Consider the following 26,686-nt stretch of genomic DNA (forward strand, 5'->3'; position numbering starts at 1 on the left):
CGGTACAGCTTACAGCTGATAAGTTTCATGAGACGCATTTGAATAATGCAATATCATGCTGGCGGTGATATCGGTACCATTGGCCCCCATAACCCCACTGTTAGCTCTGCTTTCTCCAGACTGGATAAGACGAAATATCTCCTGCCATCAAACCAACAGACGTCGCACTCGATTATGATAGTCATAACTTCAAAGTCGTAGATAAGTGTCTATCTTGGAACCAGCATTAATACCAACAACAAGGTCAGCCTCAAAATCCAACGCAGCATAACTCTTGCCCACAGATGCATAGGCAGTGATAAAATAATAATAATTCCATATGAATTTCTTTTCTAACGATTCCTAACTTTAACAACAAACAACAATATAAAAATTCTCCAGTCCAATGAGTTTTTATTTTTATTTTATTAGCACTATATTTTATAAATGATTTCGTAAATTTACGGTTAAGTTTAATTCTTGCAAATTGCAGTGAACTGAAAAATTCACGCACAAGCAGTCATCGTTACGAAATTAGACGACGATGACTGACCAACTCGGTCACGTGAATTCTCCATTTCCATAGACTAGAAACACTCGATTTTTTTTTTAAATTTACCATGCTAGAGTTTTAATAAAATACATTCTTCAATAAAGTTAGTATTTCATTTAAATATACGCAAATATTAAAAAGTTCACCGATTTTGAGTTTTTTGTTATTATTTTTATTTTAAATAATTTTGAATCGCCTAATACACTTATTACAGTTCTTTTTTATATATTTTTGTTTTTTAATTTTTTTAAACTTATTAATTTGTGCACAAATTTCGGTTTGTATAATTCGTATTATTTTTATTATATAAAACTTATATTTTGCAATTGTTGGAACCTTGCTATGTGCATTCCTGACGGTTTTGTTAATGTTAGATAATTTACTTGTATATGATTATAATGTTATAATATTAAATATACGAATATTCACTTATTTATTTTTGCTTGGATGTACTGAAAAACATTTTCGATATATTTGAATCATTTTACAATTTTTTTAAGTCTACCGTTATTTAAGTTGTTCTTTATTGTTTGTGTGTGTTGTTGTTTTGTTGTTTCGGATACATCGTTGGGCTAACTCGTATTTGAAACATTTTTTTAGACATTTATAGAACTTAGTACTCCGACGCACCCAATACACTGTACATCAAGCGATTGAAGGATGAACTCTGACGGATGGAGTCATCGTGTGAGTTTACCACCTGGAAATGAAGACATTTGAGGAAATAATTAAATAAAAATTTTGAAAAAATATACGTAAACAATATATCTAATATATGAATTTTTTATATAGATAATTTTGAAACTGTATGGTTAAAAATGATTTAAGGAATAAATGTTTCGTTGGTATGAAAATAAGTCTTTAAAATGATTCAAGGAGTTCCTGAATTCTCTACTGCAGATTGCATAACTCTGTAGGAAGGAAACTAGAACAATTCTTTTCAGATAACTAAAAATAAAAATATTTTCCATATTTCAAGTAAACTGACTTACAACTCAGTTGACAAAACCGTCATTGGAACTTTAATGGGTTCCAAAAAATTGTAAGTATATTATAAGTTCCTCATTTATCTACTACAAATTGAATATTTTATAGGAAAGAAGGATCACTGAAATTCAGCATATTTTTTAAACTTCAATTAATATCCCTTGCAGACAATAGGATCTCAAGAGTTTATAAGTGAATAAAGAAATCATCGTTTGAACTTTAATAGCAAAATGAGAGACTTTCGCTCGGTTTTTCATTTTTTCTATCAAAAGAAAGTGTTGGTTCCAAAAATTACCGCAAGGATGAGGTATAAAAGAGAATATAAGGTACTATAAGATTACTTACATTGTACGCCGTGGGGGGAACGAGCGTTGAGCTGGGTTTCTGAAATACCGTTAAAAATACTGATAGTTAATAAAAAGTTGCAGATTTTGAAATACTTATACTTAAGTTGAAGTGATCTCGTGATAAAACATTAATATGCTTTTTAAGACAATCGATACAAGAGGTGTGTTCGTTATAGCATATGCAGTGAGATAAAAGAAATTGAGAGCGCAATTAGACAGGTACTGATGCCAGCTGCTGAGAGTAGTTGACAATTGGCTATTGGTAATGTTGGGAGAGCCATTTGACAGCTACTACCAATTGACTACACTGATCATCCTATAACAAACAGACCCGATAAAGCTAACGAATTGTTATTTATAAATGTTATTTGTTAAGCTAGAATAATTTGTAATTTATTGTAAAACGAAATAATTTGATGATTTTATGTACACAGATGAAGACTAATACGCTTAAATGGATAATTTGTTTGACAGCTGCATTGGTTACTTTCAGATTAAAGTTTGTTTAAATTTAGATTAAAGTTAGAACTACTATAGTTTCGAAAAAAGAGTTTTCAAAAATTTCTTCACCCAAAAATTTCGAGTAAAAACTCGGCAAAGATAATAATTTTCACAAAATATTTTATGACTACACATACGATGACAAAATAAAAAAAACGAAAGTGGGATAGTTGGTGATTGACAAATGATGCGATGCAGCGATTTGAGCCTGCGAGCGAGAGAGCTGTCAAAAATGCTGTACACAACGACGCATGCGTTAAACGCTAATGTAATGAAGAGTACTTAAAATAACATATTAAACATTTACATAAGAAAATAATTAATGATAATTAATGCGATGAAAACAAGATTTTTATTTTTCAATTTGCTGACCACTCGCCAAGTCAGTAATGCAACACGCATATAGAGCCATTTAGATATTATTCATAGCGTGCGTGAGTCTCACATGTAAACGAAGCTTTTCTCATTAAATTTTTGAGTACTTTCTTTTTGAGATTTTTTTGTGAGTTTTTTAAGTTTTCTTTTTTTTTGAGTATTTTTTTGATATTTTTTAGTTTTCTTTTCTTCTTTTTTTGTAAACTTTTTTTTAGACGACCACGTGCATGCGTATGTGCGTATGATAACTGTGCATATCAATGATCGATGATTGATCAGTGATCGATATTCGATGAACGATGATCGATGAACGCAAGCAGCAAGTCATTACGACCTTACCTTTCCTGGAACCAATCGGTTTGGTTGGAAGACCTTTGGCTGTACCGGCACTGTCACTTCCTGTGGTGGGGCATAACCATTGCCATAACCCTCCTCCTGTATGGCTCTATAAGTTTCGCTCTTCGATGGATCAAAATGAAGAGTCTTCTTATAACTGTACAACGTTGTGGTGCATAAATATATAGTTTGTTGATATTTTTTAACATTTTTGTTAATTTTTTTTAATTATTTCAATTTTTTTAATTATTTAAATTTTTTTTGTGTTTCCATTTTGACGTTTTCCATTATGCCATTACATTGTGGTAATTATGTAATCGATATGCAATTTGTTTTTGATTCAATTGCGCATATTGCAAGTATACCATGCCACAGTATCGATGGCGTCCGTGGTTGATAGGTGTCACATGCGGACGAACAATGGCACAGTTCAACGATTTTTTTGAAAGTTTTTTTTTTCAACGTTTTTTTCGGTGTATCGTAGCGGTTTTTAATTGTCACAGTTTATGGCGGATTTCGAAATAGTTAGTTTGTTTGTTGTTGTTGATGTCGTTTTTTACAGTTTTTAGTTTCAAATATGTTTTGTATAACAATAATAACAATATCGTTTTTTTTTTTTGGTTTTTGTTGTGGATTTAAGTTCAGCCCCAATCAAATCGTTTCGAATTCATTTCGCATTTAGTTTTTGAATATTCAATATACATCGATTTTATATAATATATATATACATATATTTATGTATATGTATGTATTTTTTTAGTTTTTGACATTGCAGTTGCGTTGAGAATTTGTGTATGTGTTTGTGTGAGAGAGAGAAAGAAAAAAACAGGATGTGCACAATACGTTAGAATTAATAGTCATTAAAATTTTGCAAACAAATTAATATTTTGTGTCTATTATAATTTGTTTAAAAAATGAATTTAGTATGTATGTATGTAAGAATGTTGCTAATTTGTATGCGTGGGCGTGCGCAGTGTGCAAATGCTTGAATATGCAACTACATATGTATGTATGTTACTATACGTATGCCTGTAAAACTGATTATGTAATGTCAGCGACATGAGCAGATATATATTTATAAATGAACTGTATATATGTATTTATGTATTTACATATGCAGCAGCAAATCTTAAGTACTAAATTGTAACTCAGTTCAGGCAAAGCATGGCAAAAATCGGTTAGTAGAACTATTCTAATAGCATTACCGTTATTTCATTTCAGTTCTTCTAGCTTAAAAATTTTAAAATAGACACTAGCTATTTCATAACTGTATGATGTTGGTTGCAGGTATGTACGTATGTAATTGTTTTTGTTGTAAGTAAGTGCTCAAGCTTTGCTCTCTGCTCTGCAAAGCAGTTAACCAATGGGAAAGCACCGGATTATTAATATTTAATAATTTGGGTAATCAAAAGTAGTGCAGGATTTTTGAACAGGAAGATTTTGGTAGGAGTTAAGAGTAAAAAGCAGGGTTGCAAATATTGCGTAATTTAATTAACATTTGAAATTTTTTTTATAACGAAAATCTTAACTAAGAATAATTTTGAATTTTCTAATCGCAAATACCGGTTCGAAAAATACATTAAAATATATATTTTTTAAAACCAAAAATTTTATTAAAATTTTAATTTTTATTTCCAAATGATTGAAAAATAAATAAAAAAATATTCTCAAATAATTGAAAAAAAGAAACAAAAATTGTAATCCCATATTTTTAATTAATAATTGAAATAAGAAGTTATTCTAGAATTTAAATTTTTTCGCAAAAATCTTAATTGAAAATAATTTTCAAATTTCGAATCGCAAATACCGAAATGAAAAATAAAAAAATATATATTTTTAAGCCTAAAATTACATTAAAATTTAAAATTGTTATCCCATATTTTTAATTAATATATATTTAAAAAAGAAATTGTTCTAGAATTTTAATTTTCTGCGATTGCGAACATCGAGTTCTTTCATCATGCTTGTCTTTTGAAAGAGTAAAACTTATTTAAAAAAATATTAACTTAGTTTTTTGTCTTATTTACTTTTAATAACCTTTAATTATTTTTTATTACTTAATACATTTCTCTTTTTTTCATCTCTCTCATTACAGCTTTTAAATTGAGAAATTTTTTTTTAATTTGTTACACCAATTTTTCGTAACTTTTTTTTACCCAAGATTTTTTTTTTGTTATTTATTAGTCCCAGAAGTTAAAAAAAATATACATATGTATATATTTTTTTCCTCAATTTTTTTTTTTGATTCAAGATGTTTATTTCTTTATCCAAAAATTGCAAAAAAGTATATATGTATGTATGTACATATATGTATGTATATATATTCTCAATTTTTCAAAATTTAATCTATCATTAAAAATTTAAAATCTCACACATTTTAAAATAAAAATTAGATTTATAAAATTTTTAATTTCGAAATTGAAAATTTTATTTTTTTAACGCCAAATCGGAACTAAATATTAAAAAATATTTGATTTTCAATTTATAGTCACAAAAAATTTTAAGTTTTTAATCTCAAAATTTCTGATTCCAAAATTGAAAATTTAATGTTTTAACGCCAAATCGAAACTTAAAATTGAAAATTTAATTGTTAATGCCAACATCTTAGCAAATTACAATTTTTAAGTCTGTTTTGGGAATAAAAAATTAATATCTTAGTTTTTATACAATTTTTTTTAATTAAACAATTTGCAACCCTGGTTAAAAATGAACGGTAGGAATGTAAATTTTGAAAAAAATATAACAATAATTAGCACTAGAATAAATTTTTGGTGTAATGAAAAATGTGAAATTTAATAAAAGAAAAAAAGTTAAATCAAATAATTAATTATTAGAATTTGCTATAAACGTACATACATATGCCATTCAATGTACGTAATTCATGATCTATGTGCCACAATAACCAATTAAAAAAAACTATGCAAGGTGCCATAACCTCACTTAAAATTTATTTTTAGGTTATTGTATTAAAAGTTGCTAAATATGGTGCTTATGAAGGTATGAATGAATATCACAGGCCAATTGAAAATTGCAAACACTCTTTTTACAACAAAAAAACATAAATTCAGTGTAGAAAGGAGTATCAATTGGTAGAAAAAAAATCAGTAATTACAACAATTAGGTTTATGCGCTAATTCTTTCAAGTATTGTGCTGAACTTTTTTAAAATATTTTTGATTTTCAAACATGAAAAGTCGAAATTTCGTTCATATCGAAGTTACAAAATCATTTTGTGCTTATGTGTTATGTCTAGTCTTTCTTCTTTTGTAGGGGGTTTACGTATATTCTTTCTTTTCGCTATACAATTCTCTTTCATTTTTTGTTTTATTTTTTTTGGTTTCAAAATTTTTGTATATTTTGTAGTTGTTGCTGTTGTTGTTGGCGTTGCTGTTGTTCTTGCTGTTCTTTCAGTTCTCTAAGTTTTTGTTGCTCCAGTATTTTTCGTTTATGTTCCAGGAAAGATAGATCGATGAAAATTCTAATATTAATTGTGCAGCTTTGTCCTTTTTTCACAAAATATTAATACATTTTGTTTTTAATTAATATTATAAATGCTACTTAACACAATTAGTTGTGTAATAGTAGTAATGCCTTCAGTGAAAGGTACTTACTATTTCAATATTTCTTTATATGATTAATTAAAATTCTGTAAGTGTGGTGTTTAAGTTTATATTATTATTTTTTGATACCTAATCTCCTCTAAGAAAGTGAACTAACCTCAATTCATCAATTACATTATTTGTTAAAAGTGCGTTAAATGAAAAAATCTAGTTCATTCGAAATATTTTTTGTATAAATTATAAATGTATAAAAAGTGTCTTCAGAAAATTGTTTCCACACAAGCACAGTTAAGGTTTAAGGACCACTAGCACAAAGTAATAATAAACTAACGGCATGCTATAAATGATTTTAATGGTAAAATTTTCATCTTTTAACTTTATCAAATAATTAATTTCCAAAAAATTTCGAAACTTTCCAGTTTTAACGCATAAATTTTGAAATACCATAGTCTAGCTGTTTTGCTTATAGATTGTGAGTCATCGCTTTGTCGTCGTATTCGCCAGATTTGGCTTACTGTGACTTTTTTCTATCTTCGAAACTAAAAAATCTGCTTTGAGGAACGCACCATGAATTCATTGGCTCAATATTTAAAAATCGCCACAAAAAAAAAAAATTATCGATTCGGTTTGCGCGTATATAAATAGGTATGCTAATGATCCCATCTTTATGCGAAACAACCGATCTTCAAATGTGTTATCATAGTTTACGACTGGTAAGTCAAAGAAATTTCAAATCTTTTAAAAGTTAGAGAAGATAAATTTTGTGAAAAAAATGCTTTTATCGAATATAATCTTTTGTATATAATTTAGAAAAAAAAGTCATGAAGTAATAAATGAATAAATAAAATTGCACAAATACGAGTACGTACTCACAACAACAGAATCAATAACATTAAAAATACTGGGAATAAAGCAAACATAACACACACTCGAAAACTTCTACTACTAGAAGCTAAACTTCTGAAAGAAAATAATAAAATAACCATCAAAAGCACTACCAAACAACTTTTCAAAAGCTTTAAGTTTTGAATGAAGAATTTCAAATCAACTAATGAATCACCAAAAATGGATATTATGGCAATGACTAGTTGAAATAATGCAGTGACTTTTGTGATCTACTGTTTGATTGATTGTTTGGGTCGATCGAACTGATTGACTGGCTGACTGACTGTCGATTTCATTTGTAAAATTTACTTTTACCGGTCAAGTTTGGTCGGCATTGGGCGATGCAAAGGACTACTCCTTATGCGCGGACTTTCAGTACTGGCACTACAACAATAATAATTATAATTTTTTTTATAACATAGTCTTTGAAATGCAATAATCTACACACAAACAGACATACATACGTACAAGTTAGATTCATAAAAATATTATTTATACAAACTAATACTTGATATTGATGTTAAAGTGTTTTTGTGTATTCCCTAGTTTGTAAAAAAAAATTGTTGTAATCTTTCATAGTAAAAACTAATAAGAGAAGCACACTGTAACACATACATTTAAGCTTTTTAATACTGATCTAACAAAGCTGCTTATTTGCTATAAATAAATAATATAGGGATAAACTGAAGCAATATTCAATGCAAAAAATTTGCAAATATCTAATTCAGATATTGGGTTTTTGGAAATAATAATTTGAACAAACGATGGCCATATGCATGTGTTTTATATAGCCATCCATTTAACCGCTAAGGTTCCAAAAATTTTGTTTTTTTAATATTGCATTTTACGCAATACATTATTATAAAGCAAAATACTGCACATATTTGTATATATTTTCAAAAAGTAATAACATTCTGCACAGAAAGTGTATTTAAAATACAATAATGAAAGCATAAGCAGAACAATATTCCTTTTGCTAAGCGTGTAATGCTTGGAAAATGCTCGGGCGTATCCAAATTTCAAATTACAGACATCTACTATTACATTACTTATTTACATATATATTTATAAAATAAAGGCAAATGTATTCCGTAAAGCAAGTATTCGAAACTTAAATAATCATTTTGTTGCATATTTATGAACCAAATCCATTTCCACTACTTGTAACTTTTGTATGCAAGTATTTGTGTAATAGAATAATAATTTAATGGTCACTTATAATCACATATATATTATAGTCACTTTTCTAAACTACCACTCATTTATATCGGATGTTTATTTTAAATTAAACGTAAGCAAACGAATTATCCAAAAATTAATTTGTTGCAGTTATCAAAAAACCCATCTGACATCGGATGTCATAAAATAATGAGAGATGCCAATTTACCGGATGTCAAAGGTTTGCATAAATATTTTATTATGATTTAAGTTCCGATTACTCTTTTTTATAAAATTTATGTTTAGTTACCTTTTTTGCATACACTTTTATAATGTATGTATGCAGCACTAAATTACATGTAATTGGTTATATACAACTACTTAATTCGTTATTTTGACTTCAGCTCGTTATTTAAAAAAAAAGCAATATGTGTAGCAATTTGTTCTTGTTTCTAAAAAGCTAGTTTTTTCGTTACTCTAAATACATATGTATATTCTAGTATGAATGCTAACATTCTTTTGTGTAATATATAATATGTATAAGGAGAAAATAATTGATACTTACGGAACTGTTTGTCTGATGGTACTCTCAATGTTGCTGTCTGAGTACAGGCCAATAGGAGAGTTGAATTGTTTGTGGAATACCTGTAATGTAGGTGGTTAAAGAATTAGTAAAGCAAATAACTGAAAGAACTTAAACGCAAATGACACAATCTCTATATATTGTCAGATATAGCATATTTGTAGACATACCCTGCCAGAATCGGCATCCTGACCAACGACCTTGTGCAACATGGTGTCAGCGACGCGTTGCTTCATCACACTGTCATGAAAATCGTGGCCGCGGTTAGCGCGCACAGCCGGATTTGGGTGATACCTCAAGTAAGATTCTGTGGTTGGGGCATCCTTCTTGACCTTGGCACCGGGAAGTACCAATGGAGTTGTTCGATAGGGCTATGAAAAATAAGAAATATAAAAATATAATATAAAATTAATTTATGACAGGTTTGTTTTATTCGATATATTCTAATTAATATCTATTAAAGTTTTAGTGCTAAGAAGTAATGAATTTTATTTAATTGCCAAAAGTAGTTCTCATCCAATTTAGTGTAATTTTATATCGTTGGATAAGAATATATGACACCGTAGATTAGAAAACTTGTAAAAAATAATATTTTTTTCTTTCGAAAAAAATATTAATATTGCAGATTAATAAAAAATTCACATTAAACAATTCACATTGAAGGTACATAAGTTAATTGTGAAAATATTTAGAGAGTTCAGAGCAAACTGTAAAGGCACTGCAAATAAGCATTCTGGATTGTATATAATACGCAGGCATATACGTGCATATGTATTTGCATATTTATATGCACATAGCTTAAAAGAACGAATTTCAAAATACTCATATTGGAAGACTTATATAAATGCTCACAGAATATTTTCAATAATTCTAGAAATATTATTCTCAGAACATTTTTATACATATATACATCCGTACACATTCATATATACTTCCTTTATATATACATATGTGTATGTATAGTATTATTCGGCTCTCATATCTCAGTTTGCCTCCTACAACCATTAATACTCTCTCCACATTCCTTTATATTTAAACATTAGCTTCTCATTTTATATTTATAATATCTTACGTAATGCTAACAGACTACAGATTTCAGTTTAGTTTTGGAAGAACACTAGAAAATTTATATTGTACATGGTATTGGTTCAAATATCATTAAGCCAAAGAGGTAAGACACTATAATACATATTTATTTATGTAGGGTATAACCTTTTTTGCAAAACATGATACACCCTGTGCGCAGTGAAATGGCAACCACAGTGGCAGCTGTATTATATGACAGCTGTCATTAAGTTTCGTCTTTGGCGCCCAACAATTACTGCTTGATTACTTGTTTGGCATTTTTATTATAATTATTGAGAGAAAAGAATAAAAGTCGTTGTTTTTAATATAATATTGTTTTGTAAAATTATTTTTCAAATATGACCACAGTTCGTCGATCGACAAGACTGAGCAGTGTTGGTAGATCAACACCTACAACGTCAGCTGCTGGCATACAAACACCATCACGGCGATCAGAAGTTTGGCGTAGACGCCAAACAAAGCATTGTACAACAAGTGACGAGGAAGAAGAAAGCACTTTAAGCAAATCCCCAACGTTAGCAGAAATAGATAAAGAAAATACTAAAACTACCAACATTATGAGTAAAGCGAAAGGTAAAGCACAGGCAAAAGTAAAAGAATTAAACGATGTTCAGGAACCTAAAACACCACGTCGGGTGAAGGCAGCACGTACTTCAACTTCTAGCAAAACAACGCCACAAGCAAAAAAACGTAGTAATCAAGAGGAAAATAATCAAAGTGAAGACGAACATGATATCCCAGACTCTGGAAAAAATGTATCTCCACCAAAGTTAGCACGTTGGAAGCACAAAACTGAGTTGATCAGCCCTTCCAGGTTAATTGATAGATTAAGTATTGACGAACGTAAGGAAATAGACAGCGATGAAGAAGATCATCACACGCCCACAAAAAGAGAAAAAGAAGAAACACAGGTAACACCTACACGTAACAAATACCAAAGTGCACGACGTGTGCTAAATAGTGCAGAAACGCAACATTTACCTGGACGCGAACAACAGCTTCTAGAGTTAAGAGAATTTTTTCAAGTGCATTTACAGGAACAACGTTCTGGTAGTTTGTATGTTTCAGGTCAACCAGGTACTGGCAAAACTGCTTGTCTTTCACTGCTTTTGAGATCGTCTGAGTTGTCAAAACAATTACAATGTGTTTACATAAATTGTACGTCAATTGCTAGTATAAATGGTGTCTATAAGAAGCTATGTACCGAACTCAAGTTACATCCTACTGGACGAACTGAACGTGATTATCAAGCAGCTGTGCAGCAACACTTACGTACAGCGCGTCGCATGCTACTTATTGTTTTAGATGAAATCGATCAACTCTGCAGTACAAAACAATCGGTGCTTTACACTATTTTCGAGTGGCCTTCATTGCCAGGAGCGCGGCTCCTTTTGGTGGGCATAGCTAATAGTCTTGATCTCACCGAACGTACTTTGATGCGTCTAAATGCCCGTTGTGAACTAAAGCCACAGCACATGCATTTTCCACCATACACTAAGCAACAAATTGTGGAAATATTTCGTGCACGCCTAGAAGAAGCCGGTGTGCTGGAAGTTTTTCCAACTGTTACTCTACAACTCTTGGCAGCTAAGGTCAGTGCTGTGAGTGGAGATGTACGACGTGCATTAGATATTGGCAGAAGAGTGGTCGAAATAGCGGAACAACAGATGAAGTTAGGACAGAAAAAAATTAATCTTGATAGTTTAGCTTTGGGAGAGAATGATGCTGAAAAGACTGAAGAAGGTAAACTCAAATCAACTAAACTATTTATGTAAGCTTACTAATTGCTGTTTTCTTTGCAGTTGCTTTAAAACCTGTACAAGTGACACAAGTCGCTGAGGTGTTAAATAAAGTCTATGGTGTTTCACAGAATTTACAAGAAGACATAGAAGACTCGTTTCCACTGCAGCAAAAGATTGTGTTATGCAGCCTAATGTTGATGCTACGAAAAGAACGTAATAAAGACATAACTATAGGACGATTACACGAGGTCTACCGGCGTGTATGTGTTAAACGTAATATACACGCTTTGGATCAAGCCGAATTTGCCGGACTAGTTGACTTAATTGAGACACGTGGCATACTACGAATCATGCGAAAGAAAGAACCACGCTTATGTAAAGTAGTGCTACAATGGGACGAAGAAGAAGTGAATGGCGCTTTGAGGGACAAACAGTTGATTGCTTCAATATTGGACGACACCGCTTGTCTAGGAAATAAATAGCAACTTATTCTAAATGGTGGTGTATAAACAAATCAAAAATAAGACCATCCTATTTATTGAAAACTAGTTTATATCAAATTAATTTTAATGTGAGCCTTGTTACGCAATGTTTTATTCATTAAAATAAAAAAATCATATTGATCATACAGTTCACAGTGCATACATTTTGTAGGTTAAGTTTTTTCAAAAAACGCCGACGAAAGAAATGGATGCGAAATGTTGTGTGACTAATTAAAGTTAATTCAGCTCAAAATTATCTAAAGCTTACAATTTTTGTTTATATGCGCGTACAATATTATATACATAGGTACAATATCTTTTTTTTGAATTGGCAACAAACTAAATAGTTTTTTTTTTTGTTAGTTTTCAAAACGAAAAATGTACAGTGCACCTATAAACCATGGCACTTGTTTGTGTTTGTGCTTGTTGCATTTGTGTGCATTTGGCGACATTCGTTTGTTCTTGACAATTTAAAGGTGTACATTGTTTTAAAATATCGTCGCAATTTCTCTGTGTATTAAGGGGGAAGAGTGCAGTAAAATGTGCAAGCATAAATAGTATATATTTGGATTCTTTCGAAAATATACGTTGACCATGAAAATGTACGTTTACAAATATGTATGCTTTTATTCGTTGTTGATGTAATTAATTTTAGATTTTACACAATATATTTAAAAATTGCGAAATAAAAATAGATTCGATCGAAAAATAAAAACGCTTCAGCGTTAGTTTTTAGTGGTGATTTTTCAAACCACCGAAAAACAATGAACAATAAGAGCTTAAATGCATATATTTAGAAATATATGCGCATATGTTGACATTTAAACATATTTCAATAACAAAAAAGCGAGAGCAATCAAATAATCTTGAAAAATAATTTGCACACGATATTTGTGAAAAAGTGAAAATGGACGTGACGAAGCAGGTGTGGTCTAATTAAATTTGTTTACTGCAAATGGCGTAGATATATTGTATATTAGATATGTACACATGTTTGTAAATACATGAAATAGTTTGAATGTAAAGCAATATCTATTATTTATATTAATAAGTGATTATTCACAACTGCAGAAACTTTCTTTATTTTCGAGAATACTGTCGTCTTTTATATGTCCTCCAAGCAGCGTTTACAAAATTATATTATCGAATTTGTCTCGTACTTGTTGAAAGTAAAATTGAAATGTGTGTAAATACATTATATAAAAATTTTCCGCTCCCATAAATATACGTCTATTTACTCAATTCGTCTAAATCTAAGATTAATCACTTTAATTTAGAGAGAAAATATATTTTGTGCCTGAAAAGTCTGCTACTTTGTTTATGGCTTTGTAAAAGCAAATATTTGAAACACACACATAAGTACATACATACATTGCTTTATACAAAATACTATACAGGATGTGCACACATACATTTGCATAGTACGGCTTTAGTGAGTCCTAAAAGTCAAAATGATAATGCGAGAATAAATTTATTTTACAACAAATGTTTATAGGCGTGGTGTTCCAAATACAAGCATGTACTATGTCTATATGTACGACTGTGTGTTTGTCTGTTGCTGCTACCCAACCACAGCGAAAGTATAAATTGTAGCAGTAATGATGAATCCGACAGACTTTAATGTTAATTTTCATTTTCGTACAGCTATTTTTTTCATTTTTTACTTCAAATAATTTTTCTTTTTCTTTTTGATTTTGGTTTTGTCAGTTCGCTAACGAGTTGCCTGCGCTTCCTCAGCTTTCTAAAAATAATTCAGATATATATTTCAAAGGCGTACTTTTGCGCTACTATTGATCCGATACATTGGCAAAATTGTTGAATTTTCAAAATATCACAAATTTTCATCTCATTTAACTACGTGTTGTTTGCATGTATTTGTTTTTTTCTTTTTTTTTTGCTTTTGCTGATTTTTTTCTTTTCACGATGGAGAACGTACGGACGTACAAATGTTGGGCATATATTTCATGTGGGAATTTGAGTTAGAATATTCTAGAGACCACCAGTACGCGCATGTGGGAGCTTTGTTTACAAAGTGTATTTAATTTTGCTGTTTTTGTGTTTTTGAAATGCGCAAAAATGTATTTATAATAAATAAACATATGAAAGTCGGGAGATCTTTGGCATGCTAGCGATTGGAAAACGTCCATAATATATAGTTATGTAGCTTGATATGATATAAGTGGAAGACTGTGTTGGTACATTGCTTGCGTATGTGTAGGTGTATGTAAAAAATATAATATATAAAAAATATAGTACTAGTATATGCATACATACATATGTATTTGTGCGTTTGCATATTCTAGCACATATGAAAGACATTATTGAGCTTTAAATATTGAAAAATAATGTTATTTAATAAGTTGTATTTAAAATTTTGAAATTCTTAAGAAAATATCTAAAATTAGCGTTATATTTTTTTAAGTTTGTTTAAATATGATATGAATTGTTAACTATGAAATATGTTTATCACCAAATTTTTGAATTTGAAATATACAAAGAGATGTTTGGAAAGTTTCACGTATTAACTTGCATAGCTGTACTTGAATTCATATTAACTACTATGCATGGGGTTCAATGATATATTAATTCTTGCTTATTGTAGTAATGTTAAAGTTTCACTATTTGTTATCAAATTTTTTAATTTTAAAATAATCACATTTTGAAAAAAAAAATATTTTCAACAGCAAAATTAACTGTTATTGTTAAATTAATTCTTGATTATTGTAGTAATGTTAAAATCTCACTATTTGTTACCAAATTTTTTTAAGAAAATAATTATATTTTGAAAAAAAAAATTTCAACTGCAAAATTAACTGTTATTGTTCAGTCTATTTATAACGCTATGTAATACCTTATAATAATTTTTAAATTTCACTAACTCGTAACCAATTTTTTTTAAGCGGAATAATCATATTTTGAAAAAAGAAATAATTTTTTTAGTTAACCGTTATTTCAGCCCCCTTACTATGTATGCATGTACGTAAGCATGTACATATGTAAGTTAGAAAAATTTATAATTTCCTTAGTTGCGTTGGCTTACTTGGTATTGAATGCATTCATTCAGGTCCGGTTGTGCCCTATAGTAGTGTGGGGTTCCGTTTTTGAATTGGACGTATTCCATTTTTCTCTGTGGTTTTGTGTGTTTTGTATGTGTGCAACTTTAAATTTAATTTGTCAACGCCCTTATTTTGCGTGGAAAAAGTAGAAAAACAAAAAACAAAACGAATAATATAGAAACAATTGTGACAATTATATAACAAAATTAACACTATTCAACGTCACTAGTATTTGTAGTTCTATTTAGAGTTCTTTTTGTTGGTCTACGAAATTAAGTTTTAAATACAAATTTAAAAAATATTAAACTATTGAACTATTAATTAAAAGAAATCGACCAACTTTTCCGTTGAATTCTGTTAAATTTTGAAGAAAATGTCGTTTTCACTTGCTCGTCAATTCGTACTCGTAGTTTAGAGATCGTTTGGAATTTTGTTAATTTCTTTTTTTTCTTTGCTTGTATTCACTACTTAAACTTCTAAGGATTTGATCTGAATTTTTCAATATTCCGAAAGCAACTGAATTTTAATTTTTCACAAATTGGCGATGTTTTCCACATCTGTCTGAATTTTCAAATATTTAATCCACATATTGTATATACAAATATGTATTTGTGTATGTATATGTTATAGATATGTGTGGCTGAATTCACATAGGCTAGCAACAACAATAACAATGCCAGCAAGTATTCTGAAAAATTTGAATTTTAATATTGGCGCGCCATATAATGAGGCTTCCTAAAGGAGAAGAGAGCCTATATGTACGTATATATGTATATGTATGTGTATGTGGCCTTTAACGGCCGAAGAATTGTGTACAGCCACACAAATTAGCTCATCTCGTACATTCCATTGGCCGCAGCCAGACGGTCATTTGAATGAATCTCTTATATATCACACATTTGCATATATATTTACTTATATCATACATATGTACATACATACATACGTATAAATAAGTGCTATAGAGAACAAACACAAATGGTTTGCTCCGCCAGAGAGCACTTTCCTATGAATATAGTAAGCCGCGAGCATTTATTTCATTTCAAAATTATTTTCTATAATACCGTTATGTGCTATTTGGCGCAAAAAAAATTAATGAAAAGCAATAAACTTGGACTTGTGTACGGCATATTTAGCAACACCCACATGCTTTTTTGCCAAGGCAGCCATTGCGCGGGAGGCGGCAGGCAGCTGTGGCCAACTGTGTGGCACTGAACAATTTCGAAAATTTGGAAAATAAAAATATATTTCACGCCTTCGAGACGTTTATACTCGTACCCAATGCGAAAGTTTTCGAGATATGTACATGAAAATTGTTGGACATGAGATTTTAACGCATTTGTGTGCGTGTATAAGTGCGTAAATACGCTTTTTGTTGGTGGCTAGAATTTCAGAATTTTCGAGATCTTAAAATAGAGTGAGGCGAATTTTCAGCATTACGACAGTACGACTGCGTTCGCCTAGCTGACGCCCACACAAATTTGGTTGTACGAAAGATGGCAGCACACGCAAGTTTTCGAGATCTCAATCGCGCGAGTGCTGAAATTTTTTGGCCACATAACATGTTACTACTATGTGTATACATATATGTATGTACAAATGCACAGGTGTACATATGTATATTAAGTGTTTTTGAGTCACTAGCGGCCACTCTGTTTTTGTGTGCAAATTTATTATATTACACAAAGACAACCTGGTTTTCGAGATCTTAAGTATTTGATGGTGAAATTTTGTATGATTCTATAAATAGTTTTTGAGTCACCTTCCACGATGCTATTTTTGACTCCGAAAAGCAACGAGTGTGTTAGAACTGAGCAGCATGCTTTGTCGAATTAGATCATTTTTTTAATTGATTTCTTAATTAAATGCTTGTATGTATTTTAACCACGTTTGCGATCAAAGATGATTTTTATCTGAGTGCAGCTTAGATACTGAATCCCGTCGGCCTCTTTTTAAGGTATTTTAATCTGAACAGGATATATTAAATATGCCACGAAGTTTGTAACACCTATAATGAAAAGCTGGAGACCCTATCATTTATCTATAATAAATGACCAGCGTGCGAACTAGTCGCTCAGTCTTTGAAATATCGATCTGAAATTTTGTTCACTCCCTTTTCTTCTCAAGAAGTTGCTCATTTGTTGGAACTGTCGATTTGGAACTACTTTAGTATGTAGCTGGCATACAAACTGACCGATCAAAGTCATGTTCTTGTATGGAAAACTTTTATGTTTAACGAGTTATCTTCACAAAACTTCACATAGATTATTATCGAACACAACCCTATAATATTCGAACAAATTGATTAGATCGAACGACTGTAGTATATAGCTGCTATACAAAGTGATCGAGATAGGCATCATTTTATAACGGGTTTTTCAATAAGGCCGCAACAAAAGGAGGCCGATTGGGACAATAAAAGGCGGTGTATTTTTTGCCGCTCTTTTGACATTTCTCTTTAGTAACATTTGCCATTTCATTATGAAAAGATATACGATCCAACAATGAGTCGAAATTACTACTACCGGAATTCAAAGTCAGTGGCCTCAACTTTAAGAGCGCTACGTCCAATTTATGTCCGTCATAATCGTCCTAACAGATCAACAATTGAGCGACTAGTGGAAAAATTTGAATCCACAGGCACAGTAGAAAATGTTCCCGTGTCAGTGAGATAAAGAAGTGCCCGTAGTGTCGAGGATATTGCTGCCGTTACCGCATCAATTGAGGAGGACCCAAATCAGTCTCTCACACGTCGTTCTCAAGCGTTGAGCATCCCTATGTCGTTGCTTGTGGCAAATTTTGCGAAAAGATCTTGGACCTACATCCTTACAAACCAAATTGACGCAAGAACTGAAGCCGCTTGACCACCAGAATCGCCGTACGATCGTGAATTGGGCAGAGCAACAACTTGAAAATGATCCGGATTTTCATCAAAAACTCATCTTCAGCGATAAGGCTCATTTCTGGCCGAATAGCTTCGTCAATAAGCAAAATATGCGTTACGGTTATGTCGGACTTATGGGCCGGCGGTGTCACTAGGCCGTACTTCTTCCGTGATAATCAACACTGGCGCGTTTCTGTGAATGGGAATCGCTACCGCTCAATGATAACCTGATATTTTTGGCCTGAATCGAATGATATGGACTTGGGCAACATGTGGTTTCAACAGGTCGGCGCCACAAGTTACATAGCGAATGTCGCAATCGATTTTTAGAAAACCAAGTTTGGTTAAAATGTCATATCACGTAGTCAACCGGTCAATTCGCCGTCTCGATCGCGCGATATGACGCTGTTAGACTGTTTCCTGTGAGGCTACGTCAAGTCTATTGTCGTTGCCAACAAGCCAGCGACGATTGATGAACTTCGTACGAATATCCAACGTAAAATTGCAGCAGTATCGGACGATTCATGCTTGAAAATCGTCGAAAAAATGGGTTCAGCGTCTGAACTTCTGCTAGCGTGGCCGTGGTGGCCAGGCAAAAGAAATCAAGTTCGATAGTTTCATACATAATGGTATCGATTTTACTTTCACAGAAATAAAGAATGCATTTATATCCCAAACCGTTTTTGTTTTATTCAAATATATTATATATGTAAATGTATATGAAAAGCGCCTTTGAAGAGTTTATAGCTTCGGTGCAGTTGAAGTTAACGTTTCTTTTTGTTTTAATTTCTATCATTGAAAATATCGCTAAGAAAAGTTTTTCAAAAACATTTTTGAAAATGTGTTCTAATGTTTTCAGAATCTGTCCAGGAATAAAATCACTAGCCTCTGAAAATACAACTTGTTTAACTGCTTCTTTGAACTAAATTCCCCGGTTTAATACTCTAAAAGGGAGTTGACCAAAAATGTGGGCATTGTCCTTTCATTTATGCGATGACATTAGTGTCGAAATATTATTGTTGATCTTAATCTTATTTACTCGTATCTATAGATTTTATTTTTTTTTTATTGGAAATTCATATATTTTTTATATATTAATATCCTTCGCATTGTAGTATTTAATATAATATAAAAGCTCAGAAAATATACAACTGAAAAATATATATTTTTTAATCATGTTAATATTCTGATATTTCTACACAAAATTATTTTTTTTCTGTTAAACATAAAATTAATGTTTTATTAAATATTTTTCTTTATTTATGTTATAAAAAATTGCTTTTGAGTATCAGCGCTCTTAAATCTTAAGTTGAATAAACCAATTAATTGTAAAAATGCAAACCTGCGTGCATGAATATGTTTATATTTGCTTTTAATGCATATCTATATAATGTATATATGTTTAGATATCAGTTCAAACGGTGTCAACATTAATTAAATGTCCAATTTCCATTTGGTTCGGTTGCGCTTTGTTTTCCACAGAAGATTTAACTTGTTTTCAATGACCAATTCTAACCTCATTTAAGTAAATATGTGCAAAAGCTGCCTTTATATACAAGGCTTATGCATAAATAAATATTATATGTATGTACAAACAAAATGTAGACACATACAAATCAATATATGAATATATATACTTATGATTTTATATAAGCCAAATATTTATGTCAAAATAATACATATGTAAATATATATATATGTACATATCTACATTTTATAAATGTATATATGCATAACTGATTTTTATATGTACATATACATATATGTAAATCGCAATCACGTATGTATCTGCTCTTATTATGATTGAGCGCACCCCACCTACAATCTCTTAAATAAATAAACAAACAAAATAATAAAAAAGCACACACATACACACACCAACCAAATTGCTAACAGCAAAAAGCATGAGCAATGAACGTTCAACATGTGTGCTGTAAACACCTTGAAGTGCTAAAATTACACCGTCACATGAATTGTCCTTGAAAATTTTCTTGAATCATCATCAAGACGCGAGCATCATCATTAGCTACATCATCACTGTCGTTGAGGGAACTTGTACATGTTGTTATTTTCAAAGTTGTGAAAGTTGCTGCAATGGCCGAAAGTAAGAAAGGGGTCTGTCAGAGCTCAGCAAGTTGCAGATCACTCATACGCCGTGTCGCACACAACTGCAGTATCAAATATGCAATCATAAACACAAGCATACACACATATGTAAGCATATCGTATATATAAATATTTATAAGATCATTAATTTGACCCACTGTCCGCCCCATTCGCACACTCTTATAAATCGAACACTCTGCTAATGATCATTATCATTGCCTTCATAATTATCATAAGCAGCTGCGCGTTATTACGGATGTTAATGTCAGAAAGGTATTTCGAATGGACAGGCAGGCAAATATACGCACATACATACGTCCGTATGGCTTGCATATGCACTACAAAGTTTTGTTTGTTGTTTTTGTTGGCTGCCACTTCTGCAGTTGGCTTTCGTTTGGCCTGTGTACGTCATAGCCTCTTCTCAACGATATTTGCTTTATTTTCGTTGTGCATATGCTTTTAGTTTGTACTATTAATAAATACTGAAAGTAAATATTCGAAAACCAACAACAAAAAACATAATTCTAAAAGACGCCCTTCAGCGCAGGCGACCTTTTCTTCAAAGTTCATGCTCTCACTTAGGGATTAAATGTACAAGATGACGACTAGCCTTCACGAAAACACAAGGCACAATAACTTATTGAAAATACATACATAAACACATAAAAACATACACTAATATTACAACATGTTGTGGCTGGCTCGGCACTAACAATTGTTACATTTGATCATAAATATTTTTGTGGAAAGTGTTGGCCCTTAAAGCTTTGCCAGATGTTTGGTTATACTTTTCCTTCCATTCATTTTTTATTTATAGCATTCGACCTAATGCTGTCGGACTAATGCAGCGTTCTCCATGTAAGAAACCGTTTTCGCATAGCTATTGGATTTTAGAAAAATAATATTATGTTTTTTGTTAGAAGCTGGACCTGATTTGGTTTGCTGTACGGCATTTCTCATCGCAGCTGTTTAACATTAGATTTAAATGTGGACTCAATTTTATGAACTAATCTCTGTTGTTAAGCCAAAATAAGAATTCGTTCCTTTGTTTCTTAACCAAGTGATCGATAATTAAAATATCAAAAGTTCTGAAGAAAACTTCTGAACCAAACTATCTCAGCTATGCATGAGATACCTCATATAGCTTGATATCTCTTCTGTTCTATCCTGAGGCATTTTGTATGTACTATTTACGTATAAAATTTACCAAGTTCCTTTCCTTAGCTTGAGTCTGAAGTATATTTGGCTTATCTTGGCTAATATTATAAAGAGGTAAGATTTGATTGTTTGTTTATTCGAATTGAATAGACACAATGTACAAGTAAGGAAGGGCGAAGTTCGGGTGTCACCGAACATTTTATACTCTCGCATGATAAAGTGATAATCGAGATTTCATTATCCGTCATTTACATATTTTTTTAAACGTGATACCTCAGCTCAATACCGTATTTGTGTAAAGTTTTATTCCGCTATCATCATTGGTTCCTAATGTATATATTACACAGAGAAGACATCAGATGGAATTCAAAATAGCGTTATATTGGAAGAAGGCGTAGTTGTGAACCGATTTCACCCATATTTCGTATATGTCATCAGGGTGCTAAGAAAATATTATATACCGAATTTCATTGAAATCGGTCGAGTAGTTCCTGAGATATGGTTTTTGGTCCATAAGTGGGCGACGCCACGCCCATTTTCAATTTTTATTAAAAGCCTGAGTGCAGTTTCCTTCTGCCATTTCTTCCGTAAAATTTTGTGTTTCTGACGTTTTTTTGTTAGTCGGTTAACGCGCTTTTAGTGATTTTTAACATAACCTTTGTATGGGAGGTGGGCGTGGTTATTATCCGATTTCTTCCATTTTTGAACTGCATATGGGAATGTCTGAAGGAAACGACTCTATAGAGTTTGGTTGACATAGCTATAGTAGTTTCCGAGATATGTACAAAAAACTTAGTAGGGGGCGGGGCCACGCCCACTTTTCCAAAAAAATTACGTCCAAATATGCCCCTCCCTAATGCAATCCTTTGTGCCAAATTTCACTTTAATATCTTTATTTATGGCTTAGTTATGACACTTTATAGGATTTCGGTTTCCGCCATTTTGTGGGCGTGGCAGTGGGCCGATTTTGCCCATCTTCGAACTTAACCTTCTTATGGAGCCAAGAAATACGTGTACCAAGTTTCATCATGATATCTCAATTTTTACTCAAGTTACAGCTTGCACGGACGGACAGACGGACGGACGGACGGACAGACAGACATCCGGATTTCAACTCTACTCGTCACCCTGATCACTTTGGTATATATAACCCTATATCTGACTCTTTTAGTTTTAGGACTTACAAACAACCGTTATGTGAACAAAACTATAATACTCTCTTTAGCAACTTTGTTGCGAGAGTATAAAAATGCCAAAAAAATCCTTACATGGCATGCGCCGCGAATGCTATTGACTATAAAACAAAATAATGTACTACGACTTTACAAAATATACTAACGGGTGATCCAAGTAGAGGTCGTTTTTTCAAAAGCTATTTTGAAAGATCACGCGTCAGTCGTGTCAAGTTGTCATGTAATTTCGTTCAGTATTGTTTGGCATATTATCTTGGAAAGACTTGATTACGATAATTCACTTTCTCTAAAGAAGGATTTTAGCGCGCTTTGCTCAAATTAATTTCTTCAAAAATAATGCCGATGAGAACATAACCGTCAATGGTGACCGTTATCACGCCATAATAACAATTTGATGATGCCTGAAATTGAAGCTCGTGATCTCGGCGGCATTTGGTTGTAACAACGGTGCCACTTCCTACAAATTGCATCAAACAATGGATTTATTGAGAAACCACTTCGATGAGTAGATAATTTCACGATTTGGGCCTGTCAATTGACCACCAAGATCGTGTGATATCACATCCTTAGACTTAGAATATGGGGATATGTAGAGTCTAAAGTCTATGCGAACAATCCCGCTTCGACTCAGTTCTCAGACCAGTTACTAGGTGAAATGCTCGAACGAGTCATCGAAAATTGGACTCAACGGATGGACCATCTGAGACGTAGCCGCGAACAACATTTGAAAGAGATAATCTTCAAAAAATAAATGCCAAAGAATGTTATTTCGTGTTTCCCATTCAATTTGAAGTTTCTGTGTTTTTTTTTTGTTTCTTAAAGAAAAGTAGGGAACCTTTATAACTTTTTGAATTATTCGATCCGAATTATCCATTCCAAATCTATTGCGAATTTAGAAATATAAATTTTAGAAAAAATTCGTGCGGTGATTGGCTAAGCCGTAACTTAATATGTGATGTAGGCGTCTTTGCCTTTTTCAATTTTTGTTAATATTTTTCTTTTTACAGTAATAAATTAACCGTTTTTCGGAAAAAATAGAGTTTTTTCCTGCAAACTGTCCGTAAAAGTAAAAATTTTTAATTTTGAAAAATTCTCTCTTGTGTCATTGGATATTTGCTTTGTCAAGATAACGCCGAGATAATTTTTCAAAATTAAATTTTTTTTGATAAATAAAATTTAACAACCATATTACTTTCCTGAAATCCGAAAAAATATTAAAGGAAAATGTACACAATAAATAAATATTATCAATTCAAATGTGTTAAGATTCAAAACAAAAATATTTGTAATCAGCTTGAACATGCTGTACTTCAGACATAGCAGAAAGTGTAGTTTTCGAAGATTTATTGCATACTTTTAGGCGCAGTAATAGTGATATTTACTTTCGTAAGTATGAAAAATGTTTTACTTATTTAAGTAAAAACTACACTTTTTTATATTTTTCGAAATGATAATATCGCTCAGTTTCATATTTGAATGGCTTTAAACCAAAAACAATTTATTTTCGCATTCGTCTTTACTAAGCACTTAGCAAATTTACTTCATTTGTTAGCAAATTTCAAATAAATGTAACAACAACAATATTACTAATGCAGCGAAAGCAGTGTTAGAAGCGTTTGGCAGCTTAGCGGTTTTTATTGACTCACTTGATTCACAATGGCCGCTTGTTCCTCGGCGACGTCTTGCTGGTGATCGCGTGTTGGCATCGGGCTGAAGCAGCCGCCCTGTGGCTGTGGCAACGGTGGTACATAGCCGCCCGAGGCGTTCAGTTTCGGAAATACTGTTTGCGGCAATGAATCAACAGGCAGTTGTAGAGCGCGCTCATATTGGCCGGGTCCTGGCAAGAATGGTGAGGGTCCTCTGCGCGAATGAGAGAAAAATTAAAACTGAAACTTTATATACGAATATGTGCATGAAGATGTGTACTTGCCTATGTGGCACATTGGCATTGGTTAAATCTGGACTAATGCTGTTCACTGGTGAGGGGCCTAGCCCGGCTTTGTACGGATCGCTGCCAAGTCCTTGTGTGTATGCGATTTTACTGTCACGATGTACGACGATTTTAATTTCATTGCCGGCATTACGGAATAACGTCTCGGCGTCAGCGTGACTTACGTCACGTGCGTCATAGTCACGTATCTTGGCGATAATGTCGCCGCGCAGCACTTCTCCGTAGGCGGGACTGCCGACTTGAACCTGTTGGTAAAAAAAACATTAATTTTCATTCGACTTTTGACTTATTGGCTGGACAGGATATAGAAATATTTATTCTCGACAGAATTGCAATTCTCAAGTATTTTCGAGAACGTACGATAATAACTATATACATATATCCATACATACATATATTGCAAGATGGCTGTAAATAATTGAGAAGTGTAGCTTACAATTTTGCTATCAAATGTATACGTTCGTACTTTTGCTAGATCGCCAACAAATTGGTATTATCTCAATACAAAAAATCTTCTCTCAAAACTTTAAACATGTTTTTCTCGAAACTTCAGCGTGGGTTCTCCGAACCAGGTAAATCGAAGAAATTGAATTTTTTACACCACCTTTTTAGATGCATATGCATATTTGTCACGTAATGATCGAAGAAATGGTTTTTGATGACAATTATGATTTCATATCATTTCGGGCGAAGTCACACGCCAATATGAAAGAGCATTTCAGAGTGTTTGGAAATACAAGATCAAGCTTTAAACTCGTTTTTTCTCAAAATAGTGTTTTCAAAGTCAGTGATCAACATTACTCGAAAACAGCTAAACCGATTAGTAATCAATCGAAGATCTCACCAATAAATATTTTTTATAAACAATTTAAGACCGAAATTTTGGTTAAATATCGATTTTCATTTGAAAAATTGTCATTTTCAAAAAAAAATTACTTTGCTCATTTCTTCGATTAATTACTAGATTTAGCAATACTTTAACGAAATCTGTTAATTTTTCAATTTCAGAGGATCCTGTTCAGAGATATAGTGCTCACTGTAAAACGTCTTTTTTGAGAGGAGCTCCCAGAGATCAGCTCTAGCTCCTTTCCAAATAAATATTTTTACTAATACTAAGTCTTAAAATATAGTTAAAAGATACCATAATATGTGTACAAATTTTACAATTAAACAATAAATTTAAAAGTTTTTTCGGTCTTCTACCTGTACATAGGCCTCTTAAACCACTCTGCAGGGTATTTGCTTTTGAATTTTGTTAAAAATAAAGATTTGGCTAGTCCTTCGATCATTACCTGCATTCGTGTTGCAATACGTTTTTTTTTTGATTTTGGATAAAATGTAATTTTAAGCAGAAAAATCTTCTTCACCGCCAGACACCTCTTTTCGGCGATTATCTTGGTGACGGTCACGGGTTTGAGAGAATCTAAACTTTTTCAAAATTAACTGCTATTTATTCAAAAACATTAAATTTTTTATATGTATTTTTTTATGTATTTAATCAATATCCTATTCAAAATAATGCAGTGAAAACGTATTTTTTCTGAGTTGTATGTGGATATAACCTCTGTCATAACTGACCAACCTCAACAAGTTAAAATCTTCGTAAATATCAATAATATTATCAAGCTTTTTATACGAAAAAAACACTTTCAGTTTCGGACCCAGATAAAAATTTTCAAGAAAACCAAATCTGGCGATTTTCAATGAAATATGCTCGAACGGTATATAATATGTATAAATAATTAAGTATCGTTAAATGTGATAC

The 26,686-nt window shown here is 31.9% G+C and overlaps 2 protein-coding genes across 19 annotated transcripts in view; one reads left to right on the forward strand and one right to left on the reverse strand.

The window, feature by feature from the left end:
* Positions 1-367: 367 nt before the first annotated feature.
* Positions 368-26,686, reverse strand: part of LOC105223940 (probable serine/threonine-protein kinase DDB_G0280133) — a 40,562-nt gene continuing 14,243 nt past the window's right edge. For 2 of the 18 annotated variants that reach the window (XM_011201836.4, XM_011201838.4), the window contains exons 2-9: positions 24,901-25,166; positions 24,617-24,830; positions 9,434-9,634; positions 9,246-9,325; positions 7,838-7,906; positions 3,082-3,235; positions 1,865-1,903; positions 368-1,232 (exon numbers count right to left, since the gene is read on the reverse strand). In XM_011201836.4, the coding sequence (XP_011200138.2) occupies positions 1,146-1,232; positions 1,865-1,903; positions 3,082-3,235; positions 7,838-7,906; positions 9,246-9,325; positions 9,434-9,634; positions 24,617-24,830; positions 24,901-25,166 (1,110 nt within the window). In that variant the 3' untranslated portion in view covers positions 368-1,145. Of the gene's footprint in view, positions 1,233-1,864; positions 1,904-3,081; positions 3,236-3,292; positions 6,581-7,837; positions 7,907-9,245; positions 9,326-9,433; positions 9,635-15,613; positions 15,756-15,969; positions 16,192-24,616; positions 24,831-24,900; positions 25,167-26,686 lie in introns of those variants that run through there. The other 16 variants (XM_011201837.4, XM_011201839.4, XM_011201841.4 and 13 more) reach the window with 14 other exon arrangements.
* LOC105223939 (cell division control protein 6 homolog) lies at positions 10,478-12,724 on the forward strand. The gene is made up of 2 exons (XM_011201835.4): positions 10,478-12,092; positions 12,152-12,724. The coding sequence occupies exons 1-2, from the start codon at positions 10,688-10,690 to the stop codon at positions 12,571-12,573; spliced, it is 1,827 nt and encodes a 608-aa protein (XP_011200137.2). The 5' UTR covers positions 10,478-10,687; the 3' UTR covers positions 12,574-12,724.

Source organism: Bactrocera dorsalis, unplaced genomic scaffold (genome assembly GCF_023373825.1).
Source record: "Bactrocera dorsalis isolate Fly_Bdor unplaced genomic scaffold, ASM2337382v1 BdCtg045, whole genome shotgun sequence".
Lineage (NCBI taxonomy): Eukaryota > Metazoa > Arthropoda > Insecta > Diptera > Tephritidae > Bactrocera > Bactrocera dorsalis.

Coding starts and splice junctions, on each gene's coding strand:
- LOC105223939 (XM_011201835.4), top strand. CDS start 10,688: ATGACCACAGTTCGTCGATCGACAAGACTGAGCAGTGTTGGTAGATCA. Junction 12,093..12,151: donor TGCTGAAAAGACTGAAGAAG/GTAAACTCAAAT, acceptor TTTTCTTTGCAG/TTGCTTTAAAACCTGTACAA.